The sequence below is a fragment of the Seriola aureovittata genome, chromosome 12, assembly GCF_021018895.1.
Source record: "Seriola aureovittata isolate HTS-2021-v1 ecotype China chromosome 12, ASM2101889v1, whole genome shotgun sequence".
In the NCBI taxonomy this organism is placed as follows: Eukaryota; Metazoa; Chordata; class Actinopteri; order Carangiformes; family Carangidae; genus Seriola; species Seriola aureovittata.
In genome coordinates, this window is record NC_079375.1 from 15,662,270 (window position 1) to 15,681,947 (window position 19,678).

General features: G+C 44.0%; 1 protein-coding gene across 2 annotated transcripts; it reads right to left on the reverse strand.

The window, feature by feature from the left end:
* Window positions 1–113: 113 nt before the first annotated feature.
* nyap2b (neuronal tyrosine-phosphorylated phosphoinositide-3-kinase adaptor 2b) lies at window positions 114–19,465 on the reverse strand. 2 transcript variants are annotated; one of them, XM_056390643.1, is made up of 7 exons: window positions 18,543–19,465; window positions 15,877–16,078; window positions 11,330–11,646; window positions 7,398–8,474; window positions 3,141–4,454; window positions 2,891–2,994; window positions 114–2,497 (listed from the first exon to the last, which is right to left on the reverse strand). In XM_056390643.1, exons 2-7 carry the CDS (start codon window positions 16,053–16,055, stop codon window positions 2,210–2,212), a joined length of 3,279 nt encoding a protein of 1,092 aa, XP_056246618.1. In that variant the 5' UTR covers window positions 16,056–16,078; window positions 18,543–19,465; the 3' UTR covers window positions 114–2,209. The 2 variants fall into 2 exon arrangements, with proteins under 2 accessions (XP_056246618.1, XP_056246619.1); XM_056390644.1 differs by having other exon boundaries at window positions 7,398–8,471; window positions 18,543–19,464.
* Between the last annotated feature and the right edge of the window lie 213 nt (window positions 19,466–19,678).

Here is a 19,678-nt window from a genome sequence, read left to right on the forward strand (position 1 = left end):
GAAAAGTTTTGACATTCAGAGTCACCCAGACTTCAGTGACTACTGCAGTTGAAAACACTACAACTTACATGCAAAAATCCCAAGGTAGGACAAAATGAATAAATTCAACAGGATACAGTTTTTCCATAGCAGGTTTCAAGTTCATATTTATTTGTTTCTCTCAACAGAACCCAAGTGACAATCAGTATACAGTACTTTTTTCCTCAAACATTTTTTCCTTTTCTTTTTTATTACGCAAAACAAGAGAACACTCAGTGCAATAGGACAGAGGACTCTGACAGTGTGGTGCTCTCTCTACCTTTTCACAGTGCACGTTTATACACACAAAAAGATTGTACATCATCATTATTACATTTCCAACATCCACCCACCAACATCATGGATAGGGCAAAGTGAATGTCTCAAAACAATCATTTTTAAAGATTCAACTTGCATACAGTGTAGCTTGGCACACACACACACGCGCACAAACACGCACAGCTCTCTCCCTCACACACACACACACACACACACACACATACACACACATGAAGGTACAACACAGAGGGACCTCTGTAGCATTGATTCTCACCAGAGAGGGGGTACTGCACTTGCACGCTGAGGGCTAGCTCATTTGTCAAACCCATACTATTTTGGCAATGTTGACATTGCATTTTAATGTGCAAAGAGAACCAATTTAGATGATGTAAGCAGGAGGCTGAGGTAGAGGGAGAGAGCTGGGGGAGAAGGACGTATGTAACCAGCCTGATTAAATGTGATGGAAGATGATCGGTAGTGCAGTTTTTTTTTTTTTCTTCTTAAACAGAGCCTCAAATATTTGTAGGCCCTTGTGCAACCCCTGTCCTTTTAACTGGGTAGAGCTGTTGCCATGTGATAGGTCCTTGAACGATTTGATCTCTGAACTGGTTGCCAGCCAATTGAATTGGGAATATTATCAGAGACAACCAATCATAGATGACTGTATGTCACACACAGCCAGTCTCCTGAGGCTTTACCTCCCAGCCAACAAATTAAAACTTACATGGCACAGCTCGCTACTCCTAACATTTTCAAAAATATATATATATAAGCATAATCTTGAAAGTTATTTCTTAAGCAAGTGCATATGGCTATTATAATCTGCAGTAAAATTAAGAAATGTTCTAAAAGCTCAGGTGTTGATTGTACGGGCTGGTCGTTGGCATCAAGTATTTACACTGTGTCATGGTGCTCGCAGTGTGCATGGCAAAGTAAGGACGCTGGTACTCCCCAGCTATTGCCACCAACCCCATTTCAAATAACCAAACGTCCCCAAGTGCAACCACACCCATATCTCGCTTTTACAGGCTTTGGCTGGTTTTGGAAATTATACTGTTAATAATGCATGTTCTAATTTACTACCTTCCCATCCCACCCTCATAGCGTATCTTAGAATACAACAGAAACATTTCACACCTTCTCTGTCATCTACAACATGCCAGCCAACAGGTTTACCTATAGAACGATTCAACCGATTCAAAAGGCTTTGACGTAGTGACTACACAGCTTCTTACTGTAATATACAAACTGAAGCACACAAAGTTTCCTGTCTCTGTTCTAGGACCAACTGTTGTACATTCTACAACATACTGGACCAGGCATGGAGGGCGCTGGAATCTAAAGCACGTTGACATTGACTCCTCAACTTACAATACAACAGTGAAAATGTAAAGTATATATAGACAGAATTGAATAGCCCATTCACTTTAGTGCTTTGAGCACAAAAAGAGTTGGGCATAAGAAAATTATGCTACTACAGTACAAGTATTGATAGATTATGCTTTCAAATGTAAAATAACCAAAACAAAAATAACTTAAAAACAAACATTAGATTGCATCTACATCTACTATACATAATTTAAGCTGCTTTTTAATCCCCATCTCATTTAAAAAATATCTATTCATCAAATATCTATTCTACTAATTATATTACAAGAATCCAGTCACAGGAAATAGAAAAATATCAAATATCACCAGTGATGATAAGAAAACATGACAACCTGAACAAGCAGAAATATTGCTATGGTAACCACCATTGTCCTTTGACATCAGCAAGTATCCTCCCCCTGATGCTCTTATTGGCCGTCCTGACGCCCCCTGATGTTGCAGGGAGCAATCAGCACAACCCAGAGGAGAGAGGGAGTGGTAATTTGGGGTTGTGTGGCAGGGAGGTGTACGTGTGTTGTCACTGTCAGATGGCTGTGTCCCAGAATACGGTTGTCTGTGTGGGGTAAGGGGGAGGACGGATCTTTTTGGCCCCACTGCTTTTCCCCCAGCTTGGGAGGACAGATGCACTTTCTTGCTTGCACTGACTCCGCTCCTGGTGCCTGTCCTCGTTCCTGTCCGGAGGAGGAGGCCTCTCCAGAGATCGCTGCACGTGTGGATGTTGTCGGGAGCGAATTTCCATGCAGAGGGTGCGTTTCCTCTCGATCTGTTCTAGCATCGTGGTGTCCCCACATATCCATGGCATCTGGGGCATCTGTGAGACAGAGTCAATGCTTTGAGTGTGGTGAACACAGCTTGACTTCAAAGTTAGGTACACAGTTAAAAACTTGGCTTCAACTCTTAATTACTGTGTTTCTCTACAGCATTAAATATATGTGAAAAAGCATCTTGAGGTATTATTGAGTAAAGGTGATAACAGAAAAACTCCTCTGATCTGCTTCATCAGGACTGTGTAGGTGTGGTTTTATTAGATTCGATTGACTAAATTTTGTTAAAACCTGATTGGTGAACATAAGGACATGACATGACATTTTTCTAATTGAGTCTAACGCCATTCAAACCAGTCAGAAGAGCACCAAAATAGAAAGAAAGAAAAAATTCACAGAAATGTCTCAAGTGAAATTGAGAAACAAACAAGTCTGCATACCTGACTTTGATGTGTCTCTGCTGCTCTCCTTTGTGGAGTTCCCATTGGTGAGGGGTTAACAGGCATAGAAGGTGAGCGGCCATACTTCGGTGCTGCTTTCAGATCTACAAAGAAAAATCATGCTGTTCGTCATATGTAATAAAAATAGTTCAATGCATTTTTTTTTTTCAGCTGGATGCTTTATGATGTAACAGATTCAACAATTTAATGATCAACGTTAGATTTTTTTATTTGAGGTGATAACCCTCACCATTTCCTGTTCCCACAGTCATTGGTGGGCTACCAGATGATCTCCCGTGGTGAGTAGGCGTGGTTGTGGATGAATGCTGCCCTGACATTGTGCTGCCATTCCTCTCTTGTGCTTTTGATTGGTCCATGCTGTAAGTTGCTCGGTTATCTCGTCGGGGCGTGCCATCTGATCGATATCCTCTCTCTTTGTTATCACACCTATACTCCATCGCAGTGGGGCTCTTGGTGTTCTTCACATCATAATGATGCTGCTCCGAGCCATTCAGACTTCTGTCTTTGCTGTCCCGTCTCACCTCGAGGCCAGTTTTGCTCAGATCTTTACTGTCCTGCCTGGGGAGAGGAGGAGGAGGGAGATCTCCATTGTGGCAGCTCCGCTCTCTCCCCTCATGCTTGGATTCAGAGCTGTAGCCAACTCTGTCCTTGCTGTTGCTGCTTCTGGATGTTTCTTGTCGGGGCAGGATCTCAGGTGGCTGGTCAATTCTGCCTTCATGCCTATGTTCCATGTCACTCCTCACTCTCTCTTTGCTATCCTGTCGGGGCAACAAATCAGGACGGTGGTCCTTGCTATCATGCCTATATTCTGCTCCAGTTCTAGCTCTGTCTTTGCTCTCCTGTCGGGGTAAAAGCTCAGGCGGCCTGTCTCTACTTTCATGCTTTGAGTCCACACCGTTCCTAGCTCTCTCTTTGCTATCTTGTCGGGGTAAGAGCTCAGGTGGTTGATCTAGCAGTCTCTCTCTGCTTTCATGTCTAGAGTCTACACCGTTTCTTACCCTCTCCTTGCTGTCTTGTCTTGGTAACAGCTCAGGTGGCTGATCCAGCAGTCTCTCTCTGTCTTTGCTGTCCTGTCTCAGCAGGGACTCCATTCCATGTCCCCCGCTCCTATCTTTGCTGTCCCTCCTCGGCATCAAGTCTCCATTGCTGATCCCTCTGTCCTTGGAGTCTCTTCTTATCAAAGAAATGGGTTCTAAGGAGCTGCAGCCCCTGTCTTTGGAGTCCCGTCTCACAGGGATGGGCTCTACACTGCTGTAGCCCTGGTCCCTGCTATCCCTGCGAACAGGTGGTGCTTCTACACCACTACAAGTACGGTCTTTACTGTTGCGTCTGTGGGGAAGTTGCTCCACATTGCTGCTCCCTCTGTCTTTGTCTCTGTCTTTGTCTCTGTCTTTGTCTCTGTCTTTGTCTCTGTCTTTGTCTCTCCGGTGAGAAGACTCTTTGCTGTGGCGCTCCTTGGAGTCTCGCTTGGACTCCTTGCTGTGACTGTGGCGTTCCTTGCCTTCACGCTTTGACTCACTGTGAGACTTACTTTTGGACTCAGCTGTGAAAGAAGACAACAAAAAAAATTCAGAGGACAAATACTTGACTGATGAAACATCTTCTCTAGCTGATGATGCATTAAAAAATAAAAAATAATAATTTCATTTCATCACAATATGGTAGTAAACAGTTTGAATATAAATTGTCATATTTGGCATATTCATGAAAAAAAAAAAAATCTGTTTGAGAAAAAAAAAAATCTGTTTTTCTGGTACATGTTTCTTCACTACCATAAAATATCCTCTAGGTGTCACTCAGTACTCACTGATGCAGCTACAGTAAACCACTGGAGTTAGATGAGTCAATGTGTGGGATCACAGGCATCAAAATTCATCAGAGTTCATGTCATTGCACGCTATTGATAGTGTGTAGTGATACACACCGTCAATGACACACATTATCATTAGGTGTTGTAGTTGTCTGAATTCAATTAAAATATGTAGTTCATATTGTACATTTGTCACTTCAGTTCTCTTTCACCTTCAAAGCTACTCATTAAGTAATCATGATTACTACTACATCATTTCTAAACCATCAACCTCTTTTCTTACATGATTGTTATGTTTACATTTTTTCAGATTTGCACAACTATGCTGTGCTCTTTCTTAATCATGTATACAGTACATATAATATTCCAACTCGTGTGTAGCAAATGCTAGAAGGGAACTATATGTATGTCACTTGATCAAGTAACAATAAAGATGTTATAGATCATAGCTGCACAAGTGAAAAATGTATGTGCATGATTGGTTTCCACGTAGGGTGTGCCAGGCTCTATATGGTTTCTATATGGGCTTTAACATATAGTACCATACACAAGTATTCCCTGTCATGCCCACATGTGTCATACGTAGCTTTTTAGTGTGTGTGGACGCATGTGTGTGTGTGTATGAGTATGGCGATTAACCGCCTGGTAAGTGGGTCAGGCTAGCTGTTGCTGTCTCTATCGCCTCAGAACGGGAGTGAAAAAAAAGGAAAGAACCTCCATTCATTGTGTTAGGTTTGTGTGCTCATTACACCGTGTGGGCTTGTAGCCAGTCACAGAGCAACACGCACAACCTGTCAGTGCTTCAGCCCCGTGTAACACAGGTGTTAAAAAATAAATAATTTAATAAGACCTGTCAGCACAGCCCACCCTTGAGGTATCGAGAACTGTTGATGAACCATATGGGAGTAGAAAACAAAATACTGTCAAGGGGCTCATTAATGAGATATCACTGGGAATTCCTGGGCACGTGATGCAACACTTGAGTATCTGAAAATCGCTTAATGTAAGTTACTAATTCAACAGATATAATTAAGACAATGCATTTAAATAACAGCACTAAATGGCAAATGTGCACCAACTGACATGTGTATACACCAACTGAAAGACATACTTATCAGTGAAGTCAAAATAGCAAGAAATCAGAAATTGTCTCAGCTTCCACTACCCCCCATCTGCACAGCTGCCCCAGCTCCCTGATTGGCTTAATTATGAGTGGAGTATGTGCTGATTGGACAGAAAAGAGAATCTGAAATCCTCTGATCAGGTGAAGATTTGAGTTCAGAGCTATAGCTCTTTGCTCTGTTGAAGACCGGCATGCCCTGAGCTGTGATTGGCTGGATTACCCATGGGGAGGGAATCTGCAAATAAGAAACAGGGATTTCTCCTCCTTCCACTGTTGCTATGTTGTAGTTGCTAAGAGCGTAGAGTAGGGATGGATGTGTGGACTCTTTGTAGTTCTTTAATGATTTATGTAAAAAATGCATTTGGATAAATGTCCATATAATTTTTTTCTCAATTTTTAAAATCATTTCAGATTGTACAGCTCACCTCTGAAGAGGGACGTGGCCTTGGAGTTATATTTCAACAATGGGGTTAAATTTCAACCTCACTCTACATCATTGGATGCTCTACATTAATTTATAGGTGACCCAAATAATAATGCATGACATGTCTCTACATTAACTATACTATCCTTCGTGCATTTATGAATCACTCTCTTGCTTATTTAAGTTTGGTTAAATGCCTCCAGTCATCATTTTTTATCCATTTACATTAAGCACATTGGATTTCAAAATATTCAACCTTAACTTGGCTATTTTAACACAAAAACAGTGGCTGCATAATGCGTGAGAACGAGAATGTTAATTTGTGACTGACTGATAATGCTGCTGGCACCAAACACCACCATATGAGAGAGACTGTGATCATGAGTGATAAACTGTTTTGACATCTTTTTCTGTAAACTTTTAAGCGATTTGTGCGCCTTGTATTATCGTGAGCACACAATGTTTTCCTTCACAGCTGCATTGATTTTGGCAGTCTCCCGGGTGTGGCATGGCTATCTGTATTTAAACATGATGTTTACATATTTAAAAGTAATGCTGCCTGATGGACTAATGCCATGAGTAGGTTTGAGGGACCTGCTGTCCGTTTTAGTCTCTAATCCCCTCAGATTAAATCATACGATCTCTATCAGACTTGGCTCACGGGGCCTAGATTAAATAGATGGAAGGTTGTAGAGAGCAGCGTAAACATGGTAATGTAAAAGTGATGCGTTCTCTGCAGAGGCTCTTAATTTAGTAGAGTTAAACTTGTTAACCCATAATAGGGATACATTACTCAATCACTAATTAGGAAACTGAAGACTACTTAATTGTCAAAGAATTTAGACTCTGACGCCTTCTACGTCATCTATACACACTTTAGGATGTTATTCCAATTTGCTTTGCAGCTCCTCTCTAGAGCTGGTTGGGTTGCTTTCCTGGTAACTCTCTTAACTATGTCTCTCTAATGACTTGCAGATATAGAGAGTAAAATATTTACAAAGAGACGCAGTTGTAAGCTGTCTACACTCTGGAATCTAAGACATGAATAAGTAAATATGAGGACACACGTCTGTGTCTCTTTGCTTTACTACAAACCAAAATAATAAGACAGATGTGTGAAATGACTCACTCTCTCCAGGCTCTTTAGACTTCCTGCCACTGGTGTTTTTCTTCAGCATGTTCCTTCCTGTGGTGAATAGGTTGGTTAGTTCGTCCAGAGGGCTGGTGGGTGTCCGTGAACGACCTGTTGACACATTCTGCATAGAGCCATGGAGTCGACCCACACCGTCTTGAGGTGGCGAGCCTTTGCCGTGAGGGGTGGCAGAGGCGCTACGCGGCAGACCCCCCGGGAATGGCATTGTAGCGTCGAAGGGAGGAGTGCGCATGAGGCTCAGAGGGGTGAGACAGCGACCCATGCTGACAGGCGATGGGCAAGCAGAGTGGCTGCGCTGATAGGAGGACGAGGAGGAGGATTTGTAGAGGGTACAGGGTAGAGGGGGCGCAGAGGAGCGCCCAGAGACGGTGAGGGTTGGGGTCGCAGTGAGCTCCCTGCGGATGTGTGCAGAGGAGGGTGGCTCGGTGGAGGATGTCGGGGATTTGCTGTAGGACTGGTTCTCCAGCATGGGCAATTTGGTTACATCAAGAGGGGTGAGGGGAGACTCGTCTGAGTTGGGTGAACACTGGGCGGGTGCTGGTGGGAACACCAACAGCGGAGGCCGATGGGTGAGTAAATTGGGAAAGGGTGCAGGAATGTCACAGAGGGGAATGTTTCGAGGCGTGGAGCAGCGACTGAGAGGTTCAGGGTCATAGGGTGCCGGGGTGGGGCATGCAGAGCGGCATCCCACCGGGTCAGTACGGTACTCCATATCATCCAGAGCTGGGTACTTCATTTCCTCATACACAGACTCTCCTGGCTCCTCATCCTCACTCTTCAGGGGTTCTCGTGCTCCGACATCAATCCCGCCCATCTCTATGTAGACGGGTTCATCCTCACAGTCATCTGTAGGGCTCTCGTCACTCTGTGGAGGCGAGGGGTTGCGTTCAGAGGGGGAGGTGACATGGTGGAGGGGTTTGGACGGGCAAACCCCGCTGCCTGCGTGACTCTTGATGTAGGACTCATCAAAGGAAACGCTCAATTGTGTGTTGGGGTTCCTCTTGGGTTTGGGTGGCGGCACCCTCCTACAGTCCTCACTGCATCCTTGAGCTGCTGAAGGATAGAGAGAAAGACAGTCTCAACACAAATCCGCTGGAGAAAATCACTTTCACAAGCATACAGCATATTGTCAGTTTTCTGGCTTATTCACCTGTTGAATAGTTTGTCATTCTGACTGACACTGTGTTCTGGCATGAGACATTTGTGCTGTCACAAAGCAATACAGGATTTAACAAAAAGTGTATTTTAAGAATCATTTATAATTTATCATTAAGTGAATCACTAGCATTAATATAAAGCCTATTGCTGTTCTGTGGGTCAGATACAGGTCAACGTGTATAGCTGAGAGCAATATCTTGAGTCAGATATGTGGGAATAGTTGAGGCATATGCATGTTTCTAGGTCACATATACGGCAGTGGAGCAGTATGTGAGTATAGAATCTGGGTCACACACACTGTGGAGCTTCTTTCTGATAGTGGTGACGTAGCATTGCAGTGTGAATCTCTTTAGATGTGGTGCAGTGAGGTTTCGGTACAGTGTTCACTAGATACTACTGTATAGCACAGTCCTAATGCTAGTTTATACACAGTAGACGGTGCTCTATACTACTGAGTTGCTCATAGTGTAATTCTAGGTCAGACATTGGGATGTTTGGATAAGAGTGTCCCTTTCTCTGATAGGCTGATAGGCAGGGGGAGATAAGTGTAGTTAAGAGCCAGACCATGTCTGAAATCTTCAAACTGCAGATTTTACACCTTTAATAATTCAGATGCCAGATGGCCCAGACACACGCACACTTCCCCTAACTTTATGACTCACCGCCATCCTTACATCCACGCATGCGCGGATGCGCACACACACACACACACACACACACACACACACACTGCACATGCCTACACATTCAGCGAGGGAAATTAGGACAAGCACGTACACATTTTATATCACAGTCTCACAACCTATGAAGTTGTTCCAGAAAACGGGAATCTAACTGTGTAGGTGTTTGCCTTCCACGTTTTCTGTCACGTCTGAGTGTGTGGCTTTGAAGACTATGTTGCTGAAAATTAGATGGACGGGGATGGACAGATAGATTTGAGTCTTTCTATAAGTGGAGCAAATATCTAAAGGAAAAAACAATGAATTCAAAGTCAAGAACATGTCATGTTGTTTTGCGCTAGTATTTTGCATGCCATGCATTTACCCAGGCTGATGCTGATGTCAGTGATGCTAATTTGAACAGACTATGAAACGGGCCTCTTGTTTCCACATTTTCTTTTCATTACCACTAATTAATAGGGTGTTAATAGAAGATGTGGTTCAACCCAGATGTGTTCCCGGTATGTGTTTAATTGGACTGATATGATACTCACATTCTTGTGTACTCTCTCTTCCTTTCTTTGTGTGCATATGTGCATGCATGTGTGTATGCGCATTCAGTAATGTGCACACAATAGTGCACCTATGCCTCTTTTCCATAATTGCCAAATACATTACTACACTAACAGGTTTGCATGGTGGATCCTGAGAACAGTTTCAGCCCTGATGATGAATCCACCCCTCCAAACATCTCTTACTCCCTGTCCCTTCTCCTCTCCTCTCTCTATTGCTCCCTCTTCTCCCCCTCCCCCTGTAGCGGATGTGTTTACCCGCAACCCCCTCTCCCTCCCTCTCCTCCTGGGGAAAACGAATCTAGGTCAATCGCTCCTCCTGAATGAATTCTACTTTGACAAGCTCCTCCCCTTCCCGCTACAGCGCCAGCTACAGAGCACGCAACCCTCCCCTCAGCCAGGGACACCCCCACACTCTCGCTCTGATTGGCTCCGAAGCCTCAGACTTCAGCACCTCTGGAGCCCCATTGGCCCGAGCTGTGCAGTGATGCTGTCATTGGCTGGGCTGCAGGGGGTCTTGTTTCTGTGGGATGGTTGCCGTGGTGCCCAGGAAGATCTGTGTGCACACAGAGAGATCCCCACCAATCTGAGCCAGGCTGGGCGACTCCCTCAACATCACGTTGGCAGCGAAGCATCCAAACTGAAATGGAGTCAAAGCTTCCTGCAACCTCTAAATCTCTCTGCTCTCACAGCCACCTGCCACATAGACTTTTATTATAATATCTGTTTAATTTGGCAGTGCTTGTTACTTTATGGTCAGCACAACATGTGCTGTGATGTTTTTTTTTCTCAGAAGGAAGTGCACGTTTTGCATTTGCTCCAGCAGTTGTTGTATCTGTGGCTTGTTAAGGGAAACATTCCTTTAGCTCAGTTAATTCTTCTACGATCCATCAAAGCTTTTCATACACTGAGTTGATTTACTATTATTATGCCCAGTTTTTCATCCATGGCCAAGCGAGCATATTGTGTTGTTTTGCTTCAGAAACCTGACCGACATTGCTGCAGGGTGCATCTTCTGGATCTTGATCAATGCATCTCTAAATGTTGGCCATGCCAGTTTAAATTGGGACAGATATTGTTTGGCCTTTATCGGTAATTTGCCTTGTAGAAATATATAAGTCGGTTTTAAACAAGATTATAGAAACGGTCTTCTACTTTCTTTATGTGCAATGAGAACAGCTTTGACAACTAACTGTGTTCCATAGCCAGCACAGTCCTCTGATCCATGGAGCTTCAACTTAATACACAGAAGTAGTCACTATATCATATCGGAATATTGCTCTTGGCAGTAGAAACTGGCGCGTTAGTGCAATCATAATGATATAACCATGGAATAACCCCACTGTACTTATAGCTCATCATTATTTTTAAATCAATAAGCCACTATGGTACTTAATTGAAGTATGCAGTGAATAGCTAGATGTCATGTCATTGCAGGAGAAACAGTGTTGAGGAGGGCACTGCAGAGAGCAGCTATATATAGCGTAGCAGTTTGGTGTGAAGTGCCACCACCACTCACCGTCACATCTCTCCCCACGGCAGGTGGACATTGGACTGTGGTCCACCGCCTCAGACGACATGCTAAGCTTGGTGGCCGGGTCCCTCCTGGGCTTGGGTGGGGGCTGCTTCCTTGAGGTCGGGCTTCCCACTTCCTCCTCTCCTCCACCACCACTGTTCCCACCACCGACGGAGTGGAGGGACTGGGAGCGTATGGAGAAGCCCTGCCCACAGGCAAGGGCATGCGGGTGGGGCATGGGCATGTGTTCCTGGGGGTCCGGCATAGTAATAGAGCCCATACGTAAGTGTTTGCCTTCAGTTGCTATGTCTTCGCCCGTCCTAAAACAGAAGAGAGGAGAGGGAGAGAAGGTACAGAGGAAGATAAAAGCAGGATATTTGATGCAAGAAGAACAAGACATTTTAAAATGTACTGATATATATTACTTTTCTTTTCAGAAGCATGAAGTTTTTCCAGGAGGCAGCAAAAATAGCACATACCCTGAAACACAAAGTCATCATGCCACTCTCCATTTATGTGAAGAATACGTGTGTGTTCATGTACATTTCCTTCTGTGCAAGGGGCTCAAATGATTAGAGCGCTAAGTTACCAATAACAGACGTGTTAGTTCAATTGAAAACAGGGTCTCTTTCAGGGCAGGGCATCGATTTGAGTTTAACCCTGGATATGGCCGACGCTGCTCACACAACCACACACTGAATGACACCATGGAAGTCCCCCAGCCTGTACACAATCAATCCCTATAAATGGATGATTGGCCTGAATGGAGCGTTAATGATGTCTGAGTGTAGTGTGTGGTAATGGGGGAAAGGAGGTCTGTATGTGTGTGTGTGTCAAGTGTGTGTGTGTCAAGTGTGTGTGTGTGTGTGTGTGTGTGTGTGTGTGTGGTGTGTGTGTGTGTGTGTGTGTGTGTTGCAGAGTAAATGAGCTCAAGATCTGACAGTGCTTAGGGAAATAGTTTGTACAAAAGACATGATAAATTTGCAATGTATGCACGCTTGATCTCTGCAGTTTATTTATTTATTTATTCTCATATCAGAGACACAATTAAGCTAATGTCAGAGATTTGAATGTTTAAACAAATGGAAGAATTTGCATGTGTGGTTTCACAAATCTCTATCTCGCGTGAGTGTGTGCACATTTGCGTGTGTGTGTATATATGTATGTGTCTGTGTGTGTGTGACCCCTCAGTGTGGGACTTTGCTGACTCTGACTCCCTCCCGGCCAGCTGCTGAACAGAAGGTGCTTGGTGGGGTGGGTTCATTGGTCAGGGGCTTAACTTTGCCTAGCAACAGGGTACCCATAGAGACCAGACACAAAACCAGCTGCCGCCACACAACAATAATGAAGTGCACGTGCACATCATGACCACATTACGTCTTGTTTACAGATGACAGAGGTTCTACAAGAGAAAGGTACCTGCAGCTACCTGTAGAGCCACATTGCTAATGTAATTTGAATAAAGTTAGGATAAACGTAAACATCAAATCACATGCTTAGTTGCGATATAACACTAATAACAATATTAATCATCCATGTTTGGGGTGAAACGTCTTTGAAAAAAGAAAGAATGATCTACAACACTCAGCCACAGGTGTCAGCAGCACATCCTTCTCATATGTTTTGGGTGTGCATCTGCTGTGACTGTGTGCATGCACACCCATACACATGGGTTGTGAGTATGGGTGGGTGGGTGTGACTGGAGTAGTGGTGACTGGGTTATTTATAGGATATTTGCCCAGTGATTGGCTAGAGGACAGACCACAGGTGCACTTGGACCAGTTGGAGTTGACTTGTCGTCGGGCAGCTCTGGGTCTCTAACTGTGACACCATGTGACGAGAAAGAAAAAGAGAAAAAAAAATCACAGAAACAAGGAAAACACTGAAGTAAATCTGGAGAAAAAAAGAGATGGAAAAAGATGTCTTTGAATGCGTGCATGTCTGCACAAAAGGCCAAGAAAGACTTAACGCAGCCGTTTGGAATTTGCATGCATATGTAAATATACATAAATGTAAGTGAGTGTGTGGTTTTTTGTGTGTGTGGTGTGTGCGAGTGTTCATGAATACACTTGCATGTTTAAGTAAATTTTGGGCATCTGTGCGAGTGTGTGTGTGTGTGTGTGTGTGTGTGTGTGTGTGTGTGTGGGGTGCGCGTGTGCGTGTGTGTGTGTGTGCGTGTGTGTGTGTGTGTGTGTGTGTGTGTGTGTGTGTGTGTGTGTATAACTTCTTCAAATGAAATACAATAAGAGAAACCCAGAGTGAGATAGCAGTAGGCAGGAAGGCCCGCCTCACTCAAACCTAACGCACCAATCTGATTGGCCTATGGCTGTTCCAGCTGTCACCAGGCAGAACACATCTCCTGCAACTGAGCTCACACTTAATCTCTCTCTCTCTAACAGGTTTTTTTTCCTTCTCCCCCCACTCTTAAATACAATTGCTATAACAAGCTCTTCCTCCCTCACACAGTCACACGAGCCATTTGTTCTTTCCTAACCTTTCTCACACACTAATATATTCTATTTTCCTGTTGTTCATGTCCATGCATGCAAATATACACAAGTAGGCATGTGCTTCTTGACGCACATGCAAATGCAAGCATGCACACATGAATCCTCACTGTCTGTCTCACTGTCAGTCAGTTACTGTAAAAATGGGTCGTCTCATTGACCTACTTATAGGCCTCATGAAAAATCCAGTTATTTTTTAAGACTCTTCCTCAAGTGACTGTGTATTAATATTTTAGCTTTGGCAACAGCTGAAAGCCAGTGGAAGGATAGCAGGACAGTTGATGCCACTTTCCTCAGGCGTCGCCCTGTCCCATTCATCAAGTTGCTGTATAAGACTGCATCAGAATGCTAATATCAGAAGAACCAGAGAAATATTGCCGGCAAGTTATAAAAGAGTCCAGGATGGATTTCTGAGTGTTTTTGTAACTTAGATTTCTTTCTGATGTCTGAGGTATAAATTTAAACTCTAAGTCGGCTTTGTTCATGCAAGTGGTATACAGTACAAAAACAGACAATCACAGTGGCAGCAAAGAGGCAGCTCCTTTTAAATCGCGTGACCCTTTGACAGAAACGTGACAGGGTTCAAAGTGTTCCTGAATAAATCAGTTAAGAAGAAGCACATCTGGTCACGTATAAATGCTCAGCCCCCGAAACCACATCAATGTAATCATCTGATGCACAGCTAAAACTCCCAACAGCTGCTAAAATACCTTGTACCATGTCAGGCAGACTGACAAATGAACACACGATAGCACTGGACCACATTTCCCTAAGCCTTTCAACAAACTGATGTTTGTTTAGCCTGCTGCATCATTAGATCACTTGTTTGACCATCAAAGTGAATGACTAGTATTTCTTTAAAAGCTGATTTGCTGTTCTTTTAAATAATATGCATCCACTTGATTGATATTATTTATATAAATACCTCAGCATACTAATGCTACTTATGAGAACTACAATGTTAAATCAAAACCATGTTTCATATCTCTTGACATGTAAAGATTATACATTTTTTCAGATATGTCATCGGTCACGTCACAGAAACAACCACTAAAGCAGATTTATCAGTTATGTACATTGCTCTTGAAGCAAAGTTCAAATTAATGTTTAGCTTCTGAAAAACATAAAATAAATAAATAAATCCAAAAATTAGCCGATAGTGTTTCTGCTCTCCATTTTTTGGGGGAACAAAGTCCATAACGTTGCATCCAACACATTTCAAACCCTTTTGCATTGTCCTGTTATCATCCACAATGACTGGGTGACTCAGTGCTCACTATTCTACCCCACAACACAAGCACGCCGTATCCACGTGCTAGTCACGTTGTGAGTGCATGCCTCTTATTCGCTCAAGTTTCGGGATGCCACACAGTGGTGTTGCTGCGCGCAGTGGCTGTAACTCCTGTAACTGCTCGCTCATCACAACATACAAAACAGAATGCAGCGGCGCATGTGACTAATCTCTGATGATCTCGATTGGAAAAAAAAAACATTTTCTTAAACTTTTCCTGACAATGATGCAACTTTCTACACAGCTGTAAAGTTTTCTTCCAACGTGTACTTGAGTACAGCATAACAAGATGTCTAATTTCCACCCTCACATCCTAACACACTTTTCTGTCACAGCCAATCCCCCTCCTTTTTAATTTTAAAAGCTCTCCATCTCAAAAATGGAGCAGCGATGACCTCCATGCAAGGACAAGTCCCAAATAAGTCTAAAAGTGAAAAATTAATTATCCTCTAAAGATCGTGGGGTGCACCAGTACACACTGGAAAAACTCCAAAATATGGCAACCAGCCATTGCCACAGGGACCCTCTGGCCACTTGTCCTAGTTCCTTACAACTTCTCCCTGAAATGAACCCAGTGACATCCTTGCATTTACAGAGCAGAATCCCATTCATGTTCTGTAGTGAGACTTGTGAATGTACTTCATAAATCTACCAGTATTCTGCCTATCCAAACCAGATTAATATGTTTTATATAGAATATTTCTCTTCACAATCTTTGTCAAGGAGTCTGTTTTCTTTGCTTTTCTCCTTACCTCCTTATGGCTTCCTCCTGTTTTCTCTTCTTCTCGTTTTTTTCCTGCAGGAATGCCCTATTTCTCTCATTCCTGGCGTGGTCAAAGTTCTGAGCTACCAGGCCGTTGTAGGCTCTCAGCCCATTCTCCTCAACATACTGGAAAAAACGGAGAGTTTCCTCCTCTTTGGAGCTCATCATTCTTCAAGCGTTTCCACAGCATTCTGATGAGAAAATATAGGAGATGTTAGTCATAATTATTTCCCCAATGAGTCACAAAAGACTACTAATGATGTGGACCACCACAGCATCATATATGGGTATGTTCTGAATGCAAAGCAAGCATGAATATGTGTCAGTAATTATTCTTTCAACCTTCATTTTTCAAGGTCAGCCTTGGTGAGAGGAAAACCGATGGAGCAAGATTGCATTAGCGCTACAGTAATGTTACACATTGAGTTTGTGTGTTGTTCCTCTTGTTATTAATGTTTCTAACTGTTGCTGTGGAGTTCGTGGGCCTATGGAAGGTGCATGTTGGTGGTGAGACTTGCATCATGCCTGCGTCTGCAAGAGTAACCATTTTCCCTGGAGGGTCGCAACATCTTTCTCCATCGTTCACTGTGCACAAACACATACACGAAAGCTCACGTGCACATGTAAATATGCAAAGAGTCAAGGCACTCACTACTTAGCTACAGTTACTCATAACCTTCAGTGTCAGTGCTTCAGTTTCCTTTTTTTGGAGCCGTAGTGGCTGCTCATTTTCTCAGTTGTGTTTGTACATTTTCTGGCTGAAATTACTGGATTAGTGTCTGAATAAAACTAGAAAAAGGGGCTTTCATCTTCTGCAGTTGTAATACGTGTTGGGCTCAGATGTGAAAATATAGCACTCCTGGGACAAACCGCACAGATGAAATGAACCAATCTTACTAGACTGCGATGCATGGTTTTGCATATGCAGACATCATCATCATCATCTTATGTCTTAGATCTAAAAATAATCTCCTCGTGAGTTTTAGTGTTCCTTGCTGCCCTTGGTTCTGTAAAAAGACTCTTACAGACAACATCACTGTCATAAGAAAGAGCATGGATGCTGCTGTGAGGAAAAGCCTCTTCAATGAAACATCCACATTAGTGCAATCATTCTGTGATTCACTCCTTCTAAATGGGAATCAGTTTAAAATAGCAGTCTTTGCAGCTACTTAAGATGCAAACCTAGCACAGAGCAGTTACTGATGTTATTCAGTCTGCATACGTGTATAGCATGCACTTGAAAACCTGTGCAACTGCATGCAACATAGTATATACCATGTGCAACGGCCGGGTGTGACTTTGGATAGGGCAGTGATGGGAGAGAAGAAGACAGTGAATGCTTTTATGTAGGTCAATGTTTTCAGATCAGCCTAAGACTCATGCTTGTTTACGTGTGAGAGAAGCACTGAGTGTGAGTGTGCATAGGGAGGGGGAGGGGGCTTGTGATAACTGTATGTATGTTTGTGTGTGCATGTGTGTGTAGGCAGGCAAGGGCAGCGAGGGGAGGGCTTGGAGGGCAGCCAGATGGAGATTGCAGGGCAAGAGAGAGCGGCCATTGTCTGGCCATCCTCAGCATCCCTCTACCTCATGTCTGTCTATCAATAAGTCCAGCATGGGGCCTAGGTCAATGGGTTTATCTGCCAGTTCCACTCCCTACAACGCATCCTCAACACACCTTAGCATAGGTTTCTACAAGCATGAGGAAGGGACTGATAAGAGTCGACAGACAGAATCACCGTCTCAGTGAAGAGCTCAAACTAGGGCACAGAATCCTGGTGTCAAGTGGTGTCAAGATTTTTTTCCCCCCTGATTATCAGGTCTTATCACCGATGCACAGCCACAGTCAGAGATCTGAAGCTGTACAAAGAAAATAAATCTTGGTTTCTGAAGAGAATCGCGGTGCACCGGTTAGATGTGTTAGGGTGGCAGCAAAGGGAAGGCACAGTTCAAACAGTGTTTGAGCGGAATTAAGCTTGCCTGCCTAATCCCCGTAAGCCTGCAGCAGCACTCTGCACTGGCATCAGCTTGTTTATCACACTGTTTTTACTAACCAAGCCTTTCACATTGGATTGTCCTTCCGTAACTCATCGATGTAAACTGCTTTTATTATTTATTCATCTCTATAAAACCTGCCAATTCGGTAATCCATTTTTTCCCCCGACAAATCTTCCTTCTTATTGCTCTTTCCCTTCACTTGATGCATTTTCTCTTTTTATCTGTCTCATCTCCTCTGCCTCTCTTTGCTCCAGTTGACATGGGCTGCAACAGTTGGGACACAGAGGTGGACTTTGCTTTAAAAGTAAATGAAAGTGACACACTATTTCTGTTTCCAGGCAACCATGTCCCACACGAAGGGCAGCATGGATATTCTAGAGACACAATGTCAAAAAGATTGGAAGGCCAATAATGACAACACGCGTGGGCACTCGTGCATGCACACACAATCAGTGCAGTGCAACGGACCAAGTAAAGCTTAACCTGTAAACCCAGGCACACACAGGTGCAACACTTGGCAGCTCTGCTTTTGTGATTTTTATATGGACCCGAGTAGAGAAAAAAAAAACTTTTGCATACATTATGATGTGTATATCATTGGCTTTTGCTGGCATTTTTTTTGTGGGTTTGTGGGTCAATGTTGTGCATAAGCATACTTACAATGGGGCTGTGTCCCTGCTGGTTTGTGGACCAACGTGTCTTCTGTCTTCTCCTGATGAGTCCAGTGCACGCTAGGGAACTCTGACCTATGCTGGAGCACCAGTGCACTATTCCACTTAAATCCACATAGACATCCATCCATTGTACGGTCCAACTGACTGGCTTTCTAGAAGGAGTCCCTGTGACCCAGGATGAGGCTGGTGCTAGAGGGGAGCTGGGCCATTGGGTGCCCAGCCCAATGCTCCCTCCCCTGGGCAGAAAAGGGAGATGTGACCCCTCCAGTCCAGATGTTGTCAAACTCCAAACAAGGTGCCAGCTTCACTGCTCCACACATCTGCACATTCTAGAGACAGAAGGAAGACGCAGCGTAGCAACAGACCGCACCCGCAACCGCAAGCATGACACAAATGCACACTAACACACTCACACGCTCTTACATCAAACTACCCTTGCAGGTGCAGACCAAACACTTGCAGTCTTTCTAAAGCTTCTTTCCCAGAATGTCTTTCCTTCTGCTTTAATATGTCCGAATGCACAAAATGTCTCAGAGTGTCGCACAGGTGAAAGGAATCCACATTCACAGTGCCCTGAAGGTTGAGACCAAGGTAGAGCAGAGTGTGTTTCCTGGTGTGGCATTCCCTGCCGGCTCCCTCTGCCTGCTCAGCCACACAGGTCGGTATAGTCAGTCTGTGCTTAAGCAGATGACACCGGGCTTCCCAACTATAGATCACAACAAGAAGAACACGCCCACTGCCTGCTGTAGCCGCCTTCCACTACAGCGTCATCCTCTCACCCTCTCTCTGCTTCCTATTCCTGGACTGCTATTTCTCTTGCTGCATGCTTCTCAACTCATCCTCATTCACACTCATACCCCAGTCTCTCTCTCTCCAATAAGTCATTTTATGTTTTTGTCTCGTGTGTCTGCTCTGCCTTCCCTTCGCGGCTGCACTGTAACTGGAGCCCGAACGTGTTTTTCTGCTTTCAGCACCACGGAGAGCTCTTTCTGTCAGAGGGTGAAGGGGGTGGAGGGGGGTGTTGAGTGGGTGGGCACACTCAGAGGGGGCCAACTGGAAAGATGGGGGTGGGGGGAGTTGAGTGGGAGGAGTCACCGGGTTGCCAGGGTGTGACCTCATTAG

Coding starts and splice junctions, on each gene's coding strand:
- nyap2b (XM_056390643.1), bottom strand. CDS start 16,055: ATGATGAGCTCCAAAGAGGAGGAAACTCTCCGTTTTTTCCAGTATGTT. Junction 8,475..11,329: donor CCGTGGGGAGAGATGTGACG/GTGAGTGGTGGT, acceptor TCTATCCTTCAG/CAGCTCAAGGATGCAGTGAG. Junction 2,995..3,140: donor GACTGTGGGAACAGGAAATG/GTGAGGGTTATC, acceptor TTTTCTTTGTAG/ATCTGAAAGCAGCACCGAAG.